Genomic DNA, 15,346 nt, shown 5'->3' on the forward strand with positions numbered 1-15,346 from the left:
CCCCCCCCCCTTGAGAGTCTTGGTTCCTCCAAGGTTTCTTCCACAGCTCTAAGGGAGTTGTTCCTTGCCACTGTGGTCTTTGGCTTGCTCACCGGGGGTTTGGGGTTTTATGTGTTGATCTTTTGTTTTATTACTGGATTTTTGTAAAGCTGCTTTGCGACATCAGTTGTAGAATGGACTATAAAAAAATAATATGCAGAAACAGCTCATTTTAAATTGTTGTTTTTAGGATGTTCATAAAAAATCAGCACATTTTCAAACATTATATCCGCCTGCTAAGCCTACAGCCGTTTAGCTCCGTCCATTCATGTTGACGTCATAAGGAGTATTTCAGCCTGGACTGCTTCTTGTGTAAGGCACAATACAGGACAGCCAATCATAACAGAGGTCATTTACATAAATAAATGCACAAGAACAAAGGGAAAAAACAGCATGTTTAATAAAAAGGCACAAAGACAGGTTAGGAATTACTCTACAAATACATTTGACTAGTTTTGATATATAAATGGAATAAAATTCAAATGCGACAAATGTGTGATATGAGTCATTCGATATATTATAATATATTTTACTCTTTTTGATCTACTGTAAATCTGTCAGCTGTTTTTTATATTGTGTCATAATTTCATGATCAATGGACCAACAGAAATGCTCCAATACAGGGTTTTTGAGTGACGACACCGATATGCTGGTTCAGTGACTGCATACAGGTGATTCATTTTTCATCTCCATTTTCCCTCCTCTGTCTCTTTTTCAGGAGCATTATCAGTATCTTCACAAAGCAGCACTCAACCTGGTCAGTAGTAAGGACATTGGCCTTCACTATCCCTATGTGGACAGAAATGGCAGGATAGTGAACACAGACGAATCCAACCCGGCTGAGAGCATGGAGTCTCTGGTGTGAATTGCCGTGGGTCAAAACAGGAGGAGGACACCCAAGTTCATTTGGCAGACTTTCCTTGAGGCCTTTATTTTTGCCAGACTCATTGGTAAAATAAAAAAAAAACTAAAGACTTTTTGTATACTGATTAAAAAAATTCTTTTTGATATTTATTTTTGCTGCTTTTTGTTATCCTGCTGAGTGTCACAACTTACTCTTCAAAAACACACACATGACGAAATGCAGCTGACTACTTTGCACTATACTGTCAGTGTTACTGCCTGATGCCTAGCTGAGTTCCACCCTTTCCGGCCATTGAGCTCCTGTCCACCGGCTCTTTGTTTCATCGGGAGGATTTTCAGCAATGCTCCTCTACAGAAGTCAACAGCAAGTCAACAGCACATTAATACATTAGCACATAGATATCTGCCTCATACACGCGCAAGCTGTACTCAGTAAAGCTCCTCATGTACAACTCAATGCCCGTCATGATGCGACCTTTGTGACAGGGAATGTTGGATTAATGTTATTTTTGTTTATATGTTATTGAGATATATCATTTTAAGTCTAACTTATATACATTATTTCAATGTGGTATCATAACAGCAACTGTGAACATATATTGTTATTGGTAGCATTTCTATTGTTTTGTAAAATATATAAATATATTGATCATAAAATGTGTGTTTGGCTTTTTTTTTCTAACCATGAATAATCAGATATCCAGAGTACAGAACCCCCAACCAACCCCTGTTTTCATGTTGCTCTGTCTCCAAATTGGGATTGGAAACCACTGTTCTTCACTGGTCTGGGAGGAGATCTTGACAAAGTATTTTGCCTCCCATTCCTACAAAAGCATAATCTATAAAAAATAATGAAAAATAAGAAATACAAATAAACATCTTGACTTTGTCGGAGCACTCTTGACAGGTAAGACAGCAGTCATAACTAGAAAAGTACATTTCCTGAAGGAAATGCAGTGGTAACGTGGCGTGGAACATGTTGCAACATGGTTCCAGGTGGTTTCCATGCTATCTGGTTGCTATGGTGTTGGTAGGTGAATGTCAAGGCGGTGTCAAGAGGTTTCTAAGTTGTTGTTAGGTGGTTGCTATTCTGCTTAGTGGTTGCTATAGTGTTGGTAAGTGGTTGCTAAGTGGCTACAATGGTAAAATATGTACTATGCTAATGAAAGACTGCAACTGTTAACTCACCTCAACATGTGGTTTACAGTCTTTTAACCACCATGGGCAATAAAACACTCATTATGTTGACCCCTATTAGTCGGGGGTGAGCTGTGGGGTGAAGTGTACTGATGGACACTGAAAAAAGAGAGGCCGACTGTAAAGCCCACCCACAGAGGAAACTGAGTGGTCTCTTTGTGCTGAGTAAACCAATCAGAATGCATGCAAGATGTGGGCCCAGTGTTTCCGGATAGTTTCTACCGGTGGATAGACCAGTGGATAGTAAAATTATTTTATTGTGTTTGTTTGTTAGAACCACAGATAAGCAGTTGTTTGTTTGTTTGTTTTAGTTGCATATGAAAGTGACACAGGTGAGAATAAATGTAAACACTGTTCACTTGATTGCAGCTAGTAGAGAATCACTCTGCTACCTACCCACAGCATTCTGGGTAGTTTCCGGTAGAGATTACCCTCCAATCAGTATGCAGAACAAGCAACCATAGAAATATCACATCTATAGCAGTGCTGCACATGCAAACATTACAATTCTCACAGCAGGCTAGTGTGTGTATGTGTGTGTGTGTGTGTGTGTGTATGTGTGTGTGACCCAGCATTAACAGTAAGCCAGTGGGTCAGGTGAAGGTTTTCTAGCTTGCTGCCGTTTAGTTGAACCCATAACTATATTAATTATATTAGTATTATTAGTAGTATATTATATTAATATACCAATAATGTCCTTTTAAATTGAAAGTACAATTTCTATTAACAAATGATGTAGTTCTAAAATAATAATAATAATAATAACATAAACAATAATAATAATAATAATAATAATAATAAATTAAAAATAGATGTATCCCAAGACTACATTTGAGCACTGTATACTTTTTCTGCACACTTTTTTACTGAAAGAATTACTGGGAAGGGTGTGTGTTAGTATTTTTTACATTATAACTGTAAATTCATTCTTACATAAAATTAATTATCTCTCCAGACAGCACAAATTGCTATTTTTAAAGATTATATTTCAACTATTTTTGAAATTACAGCCATTACAAACTACTGTAAATGTAATACCGCCTGTTTATCGCTAGGGGGCAACATATTTTTAAGAGGGGCGCAGGAAAGACATTCACATCAATTATAAGACTATTAAAATATTTAGATTTTTTTCTGAGCACCTCTTCTGAGTAACTCAGCTATTTTCTTTTATAAAAGCTCAACTTAAAGCGAAAGCTGAGTTGAATGTGTATAACTGTGCGCCTGGGTGTTGTTTATGTCTGCTTCTCCTCCCACCAGAACAATGCGCTCCTCTGGCGGTGACGTATTTCCTCGATGACTTGGGTAGCTGACGCCATTCGGTCAGAAACACACGGGAGGAGCACGAGTCCAGCGGAGCCGCTGAGTGAATTACCGCTGTTTTCTTTAATGTGTGCGGCGGTGCTGACATTGTAAAGACTTTATAGCTGGTCTGTATTGATGTTAGTGGTTTGTAGAGGTGGTTTTCGCTGTAGCGACGTAGCAGTAGAAGCTTTAGCCAGTTAGCTAGCTCGCTCGCTCGCCCATTCATTCAGCAGGGAGCTAGCGCATGCTAACAAAGGAAGCACAGGCGCCTGGCCGAGCAGCTGTCGACCTGTCTGACTTTCTGGGAGATTTTCTGTAAGCTTAAGAGCAGAGCAGGAAAACTGTGGTGCTTATCCCGGTTCTATTAGAAGGAAAGTCTTTTTCCAGCTCCGGGTTTTCCGTGTCGCAAGGAGCGCTGTTAGCTCGCAGGCTAACGGTTCGTGCTAGCTAGTGTAGCATCGTGTGCTCTCGGCAGCTTCGCCGTGTCTGTTCAGCTGCTAAAAGCTCCTCTCGCTGCCTGAGTCGAGATGGCTGACATGTACATTCGTGTGGCCGAGGAGGAAAACGAGGAGCCGATGGAGATTCCGTCCGAAGACGACGGAACCGTGCTTCTGTCCACGGTAGCCGCTCAGTTCCCGGGCGCCTGCGGCCTACGCTACCGGAGCCCCATATCGCAGTGTATGCGGGGGGTGCGCCTGGTGGAGGGGGTCTTGCATGCTCCTGAAAACGGCTGGGGAAACCTCGTCTACGTCGTAAATTACCCCAAAGGTTAGTGATTAAGCCGTGTGCTCGAAAACCTAACAACATCTTAACGTTTAATAGAAGTATCACAATATAAAGGAACACTGGGCTGCTCGTTCTAGATTAAGGTTCTAGATAACAGTACTGAGCACACACTGCTAGTACAGATGTACGAATACGCACATGCATAGCTTACCTAGTATCTAGTTGCACATATCTGCCAAAAGATAAACATGAACATTTGGCACCATGCATAATGTCAGGTGTGGTTTAGAGGGGTGTAAAGCCCCAACGTTGAGCTATGGTGCCCCAACCAATATTTTTGGGACAAAGTGGGGTCATCATCCAACATCCTGACTACACAAATGCTCTCGTATTTATCTAATGTATGTTTAATACCCATTGGTTTCAGAAGAAACTGATTGAGCAGGTATTCTGCTACTTTTGACCATGCAGTGTTTTTATTCATTCATATGAGTTCTCAAGGTTCCTTGTATTACTCTCGTCTTGCTAAAGAACCCATGAATATATCACAAAAGAAGTGACCTAACCTAATTAGTGAAGTAGTGAAATGTGGAATCTGTTCTCAATTTAAGAGCCAGCACTCCCAGACAACAAGAGGAAGATGGATGAAATCGACGCCTCATCTGCAAAGATGAAGAGAGGGGACCATAAAACCTCAGATTTGATTGTGTTGGGTTTGCCTTGGAAAACTACAGAGCAAGATTTAAAAGACTACTTCAGTACCTTTGGCGAAGTCATTATGGTGCAGGTAAACTACTAATGTCCACTCTTCAAAATATACAAGTGACCACACATCAGTCCTGGCTCTTGTGTTTTAATGTAATGATTTATCCCACTGTCTTTTTTTTTTTTTTTCCCCTTCTCGTCAGGTAAAACGTGATGTGAAGACTGGAAATTCAAAAGGGTTCGGATTTGTGAGATTTGGTGATTGGGAAACACAGAGTAAAGTTATTGCCCAGCGGCATATGATTGATGGGAGGTGGTGTGACTGCAAACTGCCAAACTCTAAGGTAATACATTATTTACTACTACAGTAACACTCTATACGACAGACCACAGTGATATGGTGATATGATAAATACTGTATAATATCAGTACAAATATTACATTATGTTGCATTTTTACATGGTTTGATGCATCAGAACAGACAAAGTCCCAGTAGTGATCTATTTCCACAGTATGATCAAAAGCTCTGAATACTGCAGTGATTTAACCATTTTCACACTGCACTAAAGCCAGTTCTAGGGCTAATTAAGCTGTCTTCATGATAATAAGTGCAGTTGGTCAGTGTCCTGTAAGTACTGACTATATTTACAATGTGCACAGAAAAGCATATTGTATTACATATAATGTATTATGATTTTAAAAATCACGATAACAATAAAATATTATGTCAACCCCTGTGGCAGACTGAGGTTCCATTCTCCACCTGGACAACACCTTGCTATACCAATAAGAGTCCTTGGGTGAGACACTTAATGCTACATTTGCCTACTTCTATAACATGTTTAAAATTGTAAGTTGCTCTGGATAAGAGCATGTGCCAAATGCCAGCAACATAAATGTGTCCTATAGGAAGTTCAAAAGACCTGGTAGGATATCCCCTCACAACAAAACTGCTTTTATGCAGAACCAACAAATGGTCTCTCTTGTGTAACAGCAAGGTCCGGATGAGCCCATGAGGAGCAGGAAGGTATTTGTGGGGCGCTGCACTGAAGATATGACCTCTGACGACCTGCGGCAGTTCTTCATGCAGTACGGCGAGGTCACTGACGTCTTCATCCCGAAGCCTTTCAGAGCTTTCGCTTTTGTTACTTTTGCTGATGACCAGGTATGTGTCGGATTGGTCAGTTAAATGATGGTTCAGTCAAACGACAGTAATGTGCCCAACAGTGGTTAAAAGCTGCCACTTCCTCATTGCATGCACTAGGATATTTGAGGATAGTTTTACTAAAGCGTCTGAAATGTTCCTCCTCTGTTCTTCAACAGGTTGCCTCCTCCCTGTGTGGAGAGGACCTGATCATCAAAGGTGTGAGCGTGCACATTTCCAATGCAGAGCCCAAACACAACAACAGTAGGCAGATGATGGATCGGGCGGGTCGCTTTGGGAACGGGTTTGCTGGTCAGGGCTTTGCCAGCAGCCGCAGCAGCTCTAGTAGCCTGGGCAACTTTGGCAACTTCAATCTCAACCCAGCCATGATGGCTGCTGCCCAGGCTGCTCTGCAGAGCAGCTGGGGCATGATGGGCATGTTGGCTCAGCAGGGTCAGTCCGCCACGTCTGGCTCGAGCACGAGCACAGGCTCCTCTCGAGACCAGACGCCGTATAGCTCGGGCAGCAGTAACTACAACAGCAGTTCGGCTGCTCTTGGCTGGGGTACTGGGTCTAACTCCAGTACTGGTGGCGGTGGGTTTAACACAAGCTTTGGCTCCAGTATGGAGTCAAAGTCCTCAGGATGGGGTATGTAAGTTGTGGAAGAGGTTTATGTTTGTTTTTGAAGTGTTGGTATTTCTAGTGTGTGTGTTTGGTAAGTATTTTTGAGAGACTTAACTCTTGTCAGGTGTGTAAGGAGGGGGGGAGCAGGAGAGAAATGGGAGTGGTGGGGGGCGGGGGGCAGGGGCAGAATATTTTGTACATTTGAGCAAGAGATTAAATTTAGTGTTTGAAGTGAGGTATGTTAACCAGAGTGTTACACAGAAATGCATCATCCTTGGTGTCATTTTTATTTTCTTTACGTTGTATTGCTTGAATGTGAGTAGGAAGAAAGGATCGTTCAACTGGATTCTAAAAATGCATGCGATTTAAAGAGTGGTCAATGGACATGCATGTAAAAAGAGAGACCACACATATCCACCTTCTTTTTATAAACCTCAATTTCTGAAAGCTTGCATTAGGAAGAATCTGGTTGAAACCTGCAATCTTTTGAGTTCAGCTTTATTTGCAATTCCCTGTTTGGTGAAAGTACATTTAAAAAAAGCCTTCATCAAAATCTCTTCTGCAGTTGCCATCTGTGGGTTTTGCCTGGGAAGAAGGCCCTCTATGGCAGCACTGTGTGGCTGAGATCATAATTCTACATTCTTCCCCATGTCTAAAAGCTCTCGTCGCACGGCTCGCTGACACGGTGGGTGTCTCCTTTTTTTAATCAACTTCCTTTTTTTCTGATTGACAAGAACTACGCTGAAAATGAACAATTTTTAACAACTCTTGAGTGCGATTGGTGGTGGAGAAGAGTGAGAAGGCTGCGAGTGAGCGAACGGAGAGAGAGGAAGGAAAGCGTGGAAGCGAGCGAGCGAGAAAAAAAAAGACTGATGCGAGTGCAATGAAAGCTCAAATGTGACTGCAGTGGGTGGCTTTTGAGAGCGTGTGATTGAGAGCTTGTTGACAATTCCCAGCTTTACCTATATATATATATACCCCCTACCCTCCCTCCCAAAAAAGATGGACAATTAGTTTACCTGTACCCTGAAGGATATTTTTGTTCCCCTTTAGGCCTCCCATTTTCCTTTACTCCTATAGTAGACTGACAATGTGTTTAAGTAGCTAGTGGAATGTTGTGATGAATATTTTTTTTGTCTTGCTTATATAATCTGATATGAATGCTGTATGGTGTGTGTGCTTTATTTCCTTGTAACTTGACCTGTAAGTGTGAACTTTGATGTGGATGACATCGTCAGTGGACACAGGGGGGTGAGAACGAGTGATGGTGTAAGTGTGACCTGTATGTTGAGTGCTGTGGATGTCTGTGGAATGAATTCCTTCTAGATAACATTTTGCTAAATGTTTTCAAAGGCATTTTATATGGCTTGTGAAATGAAGGGAGTGTTCCAATAAAACATAATTTGAATAGATATCTGTTCTCATACTGGATTGCCCTCAAATGATATGGAAAAGGAAGAGAAAAAAAAGCTAAAAACTAACTCAATTCACACGTTTAGGGGCCTGGGAAATGGCTGGCTGCAGGTTGCGCCTGAACCCCAGGTGGAAAGCCCGTTTGGGGACGAAGGAAGATGGAGGAGTATCTGGTTGCCCATTACACCATTAGCGTCTCTGGTAATAGAAATGGATACTGTAGATTATAGCTGATTGTTTTGTTTTTTTTGTGGTTCTGGAGCCAGATCAAGCTCAGCTGTGGGTTGCTAGAATACCACATGTCAAATGATTTAAATACAGTATTAATTAAACTTGATCTGGATCCAAAACCGTAAACTAATCATTCAGATGCAAAAACATGACCAGGCACTGATCTGATTTTATACACTGAAATGCAATAATTGCTTTTGTGATTAGTGTCCATTTTAATTTTTTGGTCAAAGCAGTCTAGAAATTGTGGATGTGAAAGGATGCCGGTCATAATTCTTTTTACCAAATGTCTTGCCATTCAATTATTTTATAACAGAAATGAACAGTGTTTTATATGGTTACAGTTTCTTACATTCACAGGCAGTGAAAATATGTTTTGCACATTCTGTATTACAATAAAATACACAATCTGGATGCACGTCTGTGAGTAATTAATTGAAATCACATTTGTTTGAAGAAAAACAGCCACTGTATCCATACTCATTTACATAACACCAGTTATTTTACACCGGTCAGGTAATCAAGTTGTCACTTCAGTCTCCATTGCATCGCCATCTGCCTCGTTCTCCTCCATACTCTTGCTCTTTCTCTTGGCAGCGTTCTTCTTCCGCCTCTCCTTCAGCTCTTGATTTGTTTGTGCTAATTCTTCACTCTTTTGCTGAATGTGGTTTGACTACAGTAACACAAAGGATATTCATAAACTTCAGCAAATCCTCAAAGATGTTTACAGTATCAGTGTGGTAGACATGGCTGAAGGGCCTCAGTCCTCAATAACGTAGTCCATCATCTTAACTCAACAGCACACACACCACTCCTGCAGGGCATCCTGCATGTCATTTATGAATAAAACACAACTTTAATAAGCAGTCAGCGATCTACTGGCTATTGTCTTAGTCCTGTCAAACACATTTCAGTATGAAAAGACAGCAGCAATTTAGTAGCACCAAGTTTTTTTTGGAATCCAGGGAAGGCTTTCGGCTAGATTTAAGAGTCTTACTGAGGAATTGATTGCATGTAGTGACAAGAGCATTAGTGAGGTCAGGGTGTTGGATAGTCACCACCCCCACCACATCCCAAAAGTGCTGGATGGAGCACTATCATCATTCCAGAGAACAATTTCACTGGCTTTAGGCAGCATGGTGCCAACAAGTCCATGGTTATCTGCTCCAGAGAGTCCTATTCTATTGGCAGTACAGGGCAATGGTGGCTCAGCGGTTAGAGCGCCGGGATATCGATAACAGGGTTGTGGGTTCGATACCCAGGCTCGACAAGCTGCCACTGTTGGGCCCTTGAGCAAGGCCCTTTACCCTCTCTGCTCCCCGGGCGCTGGAGATAGCTGCCCACCGCTCTGTGTGTGTGTGTGTACTCACTGCCCGTAGTTCACATGTGTGTGTGTGTGAGTGTGTGTTCACTACCACAGATGGATAAATGCGGAGGACACATTTCGCTGTGCAGTGTACACTGTGACAAATACGTGCACCTTTACCTTTTTTACCTTTTAGACAAGTTGTGCACACTTGGAATTGCACCCAGCAAAAGTAGCTGAATGCATTCATTAGAAGGGGTGTCCACAAACATTTGGACTAGGACAATATTTGTGTCACTGTTTTGAACAATTCTGATTCCACAAGTTTCTCCATAATGCAGCACTTCAGAAGTTATCATTATTAAGATCAATATGCGTTTGCTTATGTATTAGTGTAACAAGCTATTAGTTATTGTAATTAATTAATTAATTTTAATTATTAATTATTCATACCAGTGCGGTGCTCCTTCTCGCGAGAAGTTTGACGTCCTCCATGTTGACGGTCTGTCGTTTCGCATGCCTGGAGAGAAAACCAAACCCAGGTCCAGATGTAAACACTGTACATTACATACATTTCTAGCTAATTTACCACACTTTTCTTTCCCAAATTACCTCGCAAAGGCTTCCAGGTCTTTGGCAAATATGTCTACAATACAAAGCAGAGTAACGTGGGGTGAGCAACGTACTACAGTAGCTAACTACCTTACAAATAAGAAATAGCGAATCCAGCGATCCAGGTCCAGGACTGAGAAATCCGCTCCAGGGTTTCGCTCCGACCGCCTGGGCGGCTCTGCTGCAGCTCGCCGGATCAGATTGGTTTGGTCCAGGCAGTCCAAAACAAAAACGTGGGGCGGATTTTTTTTTTTTCCTGGATCTGGATTTAGTAACATAACTGATGAGAAAGAGTGAAAAACAGGTGTTTAAACCTACCACACTGCCTGAATGTGATCTCAGCCATAGCTGCGACTGCCTGTCTGCTGATTTCTCTCTCATACTCTGCGGTTAACTTCTCACACAGCTTCCCAACCGTGTAGTGAACAGCCGCTTTCAGCCTCTGCAAACAGCAGGAGCACAAGCATCACATCCACGCTTCCTAACAAAGCAAGTCACCAAGACAATCAAACAACGTGGCCATATAACATCTTACTAAGCGATCAGCCACCGTATTCCCAGTCAGCTACACAAAACCCTAACGATAAATACTGCTGGGGTTAGATATCTACAACCTGCGAGTGCGCCTCACTCTCATCCATTGCGTTTCAGCACGTCTTCAACTGCCACGTTATAATTAAAGCAGTCCAATTATAAAACTTAGGGGGGAAAAAGGACAGAAGATGACTGTCTCCGCTTCCACTAGATAAGTTTGAGGCATCAGCCTGTTAAAAATTGCGCGCAATGTCTCCAAACAGTGGCAGGTTAGTGGCGCCCCCTATCGATTAGGAGTAGCTGTAAGCCAGTGATCCCCACAGTCAGGCCTGGAGTCTCTGTTCTCCCTGCGTTATTCTGCTGTTCTCACAATGCACTAAACTACCAGATGAGCCTGCCTGTGAGTTAATGAGCTGATATGGGGGGAAATGGACATTGGGGATATACAGGGTGTACAGAATTTAACCACTGCATGAAATCCTCATCTACCATGTGTGTACTTTGTAGGTTTGCAGTTACATGCTGTAGAGCATCTGTTTCTCGTGTGGGGTTCCTGTTGTTTTGACCATCTTCTGTACGTGAGTGTAGTCTCAAACCTTTATACTAGCCACTGCTGGAGTTACTCCTGGAGATCTAGCTAACGTCCGGCAGACTTTAGCCCCATTCCTGATCAACCCTAAGACCATCTACACCATCTTCCCTATGTTTTTGTAGGCTCAAGGCTTTAACAGTCACCATTGCTACTGCTGGAGATCTAACTTCTTGCAGATTTTAGGTCCAATCCTGTAAACATTTTTAAAAGTACCTTTATTGACATACTGGTACACTTATACAGTACAATGCTATTTTTCTTTTTACATATGCCAGCTTAGAAATCCAGGGTCAGAGCACAGGGTCAGCCATGCTACGGCACCTCTAGAGCAGAGAGGGTAAGGAGCCTTGCTCAGAGACCCAACAGTAGCACCTTAGCAGGCTGATAACCCTGTGTTCAGTAGCCCAATGCTTATTCCACGGATCCCACACTGACCAAATGGCTGAATCCTTCATTATTGCTGTAGCATCCAGTCAGCATAGAGCCACGCTGGTGACTTGCTCTTACAGCCTCAACACAGAGGTGGAGAAGTTACACCAGAAACAGTTACACCTACCTGATCCATCTAATTGTTTGTTTTGGAAGTGCCTGATGAATTTTGGATTTGAGTCGAAGGTGAAACCTGCAGGACATTAGCTCTCCAGGAGGAAGGTTGGTGACCACTCCCTTAGACTTCTAGTACAGGCCAGCATTTTTGTTGAATTAAGGCTTGTCACAGACATTCTGTACTGCCGTCTTAGGTTAAATATACGTGCATATTGTTGTGTTATCATATTGCCTCTGTCACATAAAAACATTTTTCACTTTATGACATTTTTTATTTTATTTCATGATGAATGAACCAATTTAAATACTTCAAAATTACTTAAAATTATGTTTTTATTAGGTTATCTATGTTAATACTACATATTTTGTTCATTTATTGGAGTAGAAAATCTCACAGTCATTTTAAAAATGTTGTTTATTTTTGACTCAGACATCGTGTACATAGTGGCATTGATATGTAATTGAATAAACTGTAGAATAAAACCGAAACGGCTTCAGTTAGAAAACACAGTTCACTTCACTAAAGCATCGATGGAAGACACTGACACTAGACAGCTTCAACTCAAGCAGTTCTTTTGTAAGTTTGTTTGCAGGTTTTGTCTCCACATTTGAGTTCCTTAAAAAAAAGAGAGAGAGAGAAACAGGAATAAGGAAGGAGTTTATAAGTATTATAAGTATTATAAGACGTTCTCTTATTAAGCAGAAATGTGGGCGTACAAGATAAAGAATATCTCCCTCCATCCAGTGAGTCCATCCTCTGTCTTTAATCTCTCCTTTCTGCACACACACAAGCTTGTCACCATCCCAGTTGACCACCGTCTGTGGAAAGAGGGAATGTTGTACATTGAGAGTGACCCTCTTTTACAACATAGCCGAGGTGATGCATAAAATATAGACTGAAAATGTAGAATGTAAGAAATTTGTAAAAAAAAAAAAAAATAATAATAATAATAAAAAAAAAATAATAATAATAATAATAATAAAAGAAAAAAGAAAGAAAAAAAGAATAAACAGTTAGAATATTAATGTGAGCAAACCACGAAAATAGTAAAAAAAAAAAAGTCAAAGAGCACAACATAGGTAATAAATAAATAAATTAGATAACTATAAACTATACACTATAAAGGAACTATGGTTAAGCAGTAACTAAAAATAATAAATACAATAAAAATGATCAAAGAAAGTTAAATGTGGGTAAAAGACAACTAAAACGGGTCAAAATCATAAATAATGATAACTGTAATTAACTAAAACAGAGTAGAGGTGGTTAGAGACTAAGAGTGACGCCAGCAAGGTGAGCTTTAGAGTTTCCTGTAGTTTATAGTATATCATTAAAAACTAGCAAACCCTATTAATTATTTATTTATATAATTAGCATATTAATTATTTATCAATCAGTATTTCACACACTTTACACAAATCATTACATCATACCAGTACACACATTACACAAGATCTACTTAGAAAATCACACTGTGAGATATTTTAGTGTGATTGTTTTTCACATAATGATCAATATCTAGTTAAACCATAACGTGGCATTTTCACCTGGCATTTTCTGTTGTCCAAGCCTTTGGTCAACTCCTCAAACTCCTGGCCAATTTTGAAAGAGCACGAGTAGTTTTTGAAGGAGGTCAGAGTTTTGATGTCGAAAGAATCTCCGTCTTGCTCAATCACTTTCTGTGGCTTAAGCATCCTCGCTATCTTCCGCGTAGCAAAGTCAATTCCTGTATTTGATTTAGTAAAGTGAGATGATTTAAATATAAAAACCCATCCTCATAATCATTATACAACATTAAATATGCACATGCTGAGCACTTTATTAGGACAAATCCTGCAATTATCAAACCAGTCCATCATGTGGCAGCAGAACAGTGCATAGAATCATGCAGATGTGGATCAGCAGTTTCAGGTAATATTCACATTAACCTCCAGATGAGAGGAAAAATGGGATCTCAGTCATTTTGAGCGTGCCATGACATGAGACGGGCTGGTTTGAGTATTTCTAGAACTGATGATTTCTTTGGATTTTTGGAGTTTATTCTGAATGGTGTAATAAATAGTACTAAAGGCATCCAGTGAGCAGCAGATCTTGTTGATGAGAGGTTAATTGAGATTGTCCAGAAAGGCTACAGTAACTCGGATATCCACTCTGTGGTACAACTGTGGTGAGTAGAAAAGCACCTCAGAATGCACAACATGGATGGGCTACAACAGCAGAAGCCCACGTCAGGTCCTGCTGCTGTCAGCTTAGAACAGAAGCTGAGGCTGCAGTGGGCACAGACTCACTATAACTACACAGCTGAAGACTTGTAAAACATAGTTCTGTCAAATAAATCTTGATTTCTGCTGAGGTGCACAAATGATGGGCACCGACAGCATGATTCCAAGGACCCAGCCTGCCTTACTGTGCATCCTGTCATCGCCACAATTGAGCCATGTACTGAAGGTTACTTCCAGCATGATAATGCACCATGTCACACAGTCCTCTGAGACAGACTGGTTTTATAAACATGACAGTGAGCTCAGTGTACCTGAGTGACCTTCCCAGTCACCGGATCGAAATCCGATGGAACACCTTTGGGATGTGGTAGAAGGGCAAATTTGAAGAAAACGAAAGGGATTGCATGGAGCAATCATATCATACATACACACCCACTTAAACTCCACACACGTTCAGGGAAGAGAGGTCCCTCAATGTAACAATTCAATGTGCAATATTTTTCCATGTGCAATTATCTGTAAATCATCTGTTGATAATATTGTTTTTCCTGTTATTTATATTGTGTATATACTGGTGATTTATCTAATTTTTGCATCTGAATGTCTTGCTATCTCTTTGCTGCTGTGACACTGTGAATTTCCACTAATACTAATAAAGGATAATCTTATCTTATATTATCTCCAGAATCCCAAAGGAATGTTTCCAGCATCTTGTGAAACCCGTGCTATGAAGAATGAAGGCAGTTCTGAGAGCAAAAGGAGGCCCTACCAGGTATTACTATAGTGTTCCTAATATTTCCTAAAAGTGCTTTGGGAGTAAATCCATAAAATCCTTCATAATCGTACTACAGGTTCCCAAGGAAGCTTAAAGATGGCTGTAACATTCTCCTACCTTCTACCTTATCAAGTTTAACAAAAAAAAAAAACACCATTAAGCTGTTCCTCCACAATCCCAAATATGTCCTAGGTTCTTTAGTGTACAGTAGTTTACAGTAGTCCTAAATCTTCAGGTACCATGCATGAGGTCCACACACTGTATCAAACAGATTAGTACATATATTTAAACGTTCTACTCACCAAGGGCAACCATGTACGCTTCAAAGTTTTCATTTTCCACAATGTCCCACGTCCCACTGTAGTTGGCTGGCATGTTTGCGCTGTAGCCTAAGGAGAGTCAGACGTCTTCTGCACCTCATGGACTCTTATGGACCTGGCAGCTGGAATTTAAACGGATTGAGGCGTGTAAAAGAGTCACAGATGTGATGTGTCATATTTCAGTTCACTG

General features: G+C 40.9%; 4 protein-coding genes across 7 annotated transcripts in view; 2 read left to right on the forward strand and 2 right to left on the reverse strand.

Annotated features, from left to right (window-relative positions):
- Window positions 1-1,560, forward strand: part of ca16b (carbonic anhydrase XVI b) — a 115,212-nt gene extending 113,652 nt beyond the window's left edge. For both annotated transcript variants that reach the window (XM_072684729.1, XM_072684730.1), the window contains one exon: window positions 758-1,560. In XM_072684729.1, coding sequence (XP_072540830.1) covers window positions 758-904 — 147 coding nt within the window. In that variant the 3' untranslated portion in view covers window positions 905-1,560. The remainder of the gene's footprint in view (window positions 1-757) is intronic.
- Window positions 1,561-3,386: 1,826 nt separating this feature from the next.
- On the forward strand, window positions 3,387-8,662 carry tardbpb (TAR DNA binding protein b). Of its 3 annotated transcripts, XR_011979958.1 has the most exons (7): window positions 3,387-4,173; window positions 4,743-4,918; window positions 5,040-5,180; window positions 5,580-5,636; window positions 5,831-6,001; window positions 6,160-7,289; window positions 8,104-8,662. XR_011979958.1 is itself a non-coding variant. In XM_072684734.1 (6 exons), the coding sequence occupies exons 1-6, from the start codon at window positions 3,933-3,935 to the stop codon at window positions 6,634-6,636; spliced, it is 1,263 nt and encodes a 420-aa protein (XP_072540835.1). In that variant the 5' UTR covers window positions 3,387-3,932; the 3' UTR covers window positions 6,637-8,662. The 3 variants fall into 3 exon arrangements, 2 of the variants coding, with proteins under 2 accessions (XP_072540835.1, XP_072540836.1); XM_072684734.1 differs by having other exon boundaries at window positions 6,160-8,662; XM_072684735.1 differs by lacking the exon at window positions 5,580-5,636 and having other exon boundaries at window positions 3,389-4,173; window positions 6,160-8,662.
- On the reverse strand, window positions 8,320-11,405 carry cenps (centromere protein S). Its single transcript, XM_072684739.1, has 5 exons — window positions 10,781-11,405; window positions 10,485-10,608; window positions 10,167-10,200; window positions 10,008-10,074; window positions 8,320-8,921 (listed from the first exon to the last, which is right to left on the reverse strand). The coding sequence occupies exons 1-5, from the start codon at window positions 10,805-10,807 to the stop codon at window positions 8,769-8,771; spliced, it is 405 nt and encodes a 134-aa protein (XP_072540840.1). The 5' UTR covers window positions 10,808-11,405; the 3' UTR covers window positions 8,320-8,768.
- Window positions 11,406-12,235: 830 nt separating this feature from the next.
- Window positions 12,236-15,310, reverse strand: rbp7b (retinol binding protein 7b, cellular). Its single transcript, XM_072684738.1, has 4 exons — window positions 15,139-15,310; window positions 13,387-13,565; window positions 12,556-12,657; window positions 12,236-12,454 (listed from the first exon to the last, which is right to left on the reverse strand). Exons 1-4 carry the CDS (start codon window positions 15,209-15,211, stop codon window positions 12,401-12,403), a joined length of 408 nt encoding a protein of 135 aa, XP_072540839.1. The 5' UTR covers window positions 15,212-15,310; the 3' UTR covers window positions 12,236-12,400.
- Window positions 15,311-15,346: the final 36 nt, after the last annotated feature.

This window comes from Salminus brasiliensis, chromosome 7 (genome assembly GCF_030463535.1).
Source record: "Salminus brasiliensis chromosome 7, fSalBra1.hap2, whole genome shotgun sequence".
NCBI classification, from domain to species: domain Eukaryota; kingdom Metazoa; phylum Chordata; class Actinopteri; order Characiformes; family Bryconidae; genus Salminus; species Salminus brasiliensis.

Bases quoted from the DNA above. Each gene is read 5' to 3' on its own strand.
- tardbpb (XM_072684734.1), top strand. From the start codon at position 3,933: ATGGCTGACATGTACATTCGTGTGGCCGAGGAGGAAAACGAGGAGCCG. The intron at 4,919-5,039 runs GTAAACTACTAA...CCTTCTCGTCAG, and splicing joins GCGAAGTCATTATGGTGCAG to GTAAAACGTGATGTGAAGAC. The intron at 5,637-5,830 runs GTGAGACACTTA...CTTGTGTAACAG, and splicing joins ATACCAATAAGAGTCCTTGG to CAAGGTCCGGATGAGCCCAT.
- cenps (XM_072684739.1), bottom strand. From the start codon at position 10,807: ATGGATGAGAGTGAGGCGCACTCGCAG. The intron at 10,609-10,780 runs GTTGTAGATATC...TGCTGTTTGCAG, and splicing joins AGAGTGAGGCGCACTCGCAG to AGGCTGAAAGCGGCTGTTCA. The intron at 10,201-10,484 runs GTAGGTTTAAAC...TTTGTATTGTAG, and splicing joins GATCACATTCAGGCAGTGTG to ACATATTTGCCAAAGACCTG.
- rbp7b (XM_072684738.1), bottom strand. From the start codon at position 15,211: ATGCCAGCCAACTACAGTGGGACGTGGGACATTGTGGAAAATGAAAAC. The intron at 13,566-15,138 runs GTGAGTAGAACG...AATCAAATACAG, and splicing joins AGCGTACATGGTTGCCCTTG to GAATTGACTTTGCTACGCGG. The intron at 12,658-13,386 runs GTGAAAATGCCA...CTCTTTCCACAG, and splicing joins TGGACAACAGAAAATGCCAG to ACGGTGGTCAACTGGGATGG.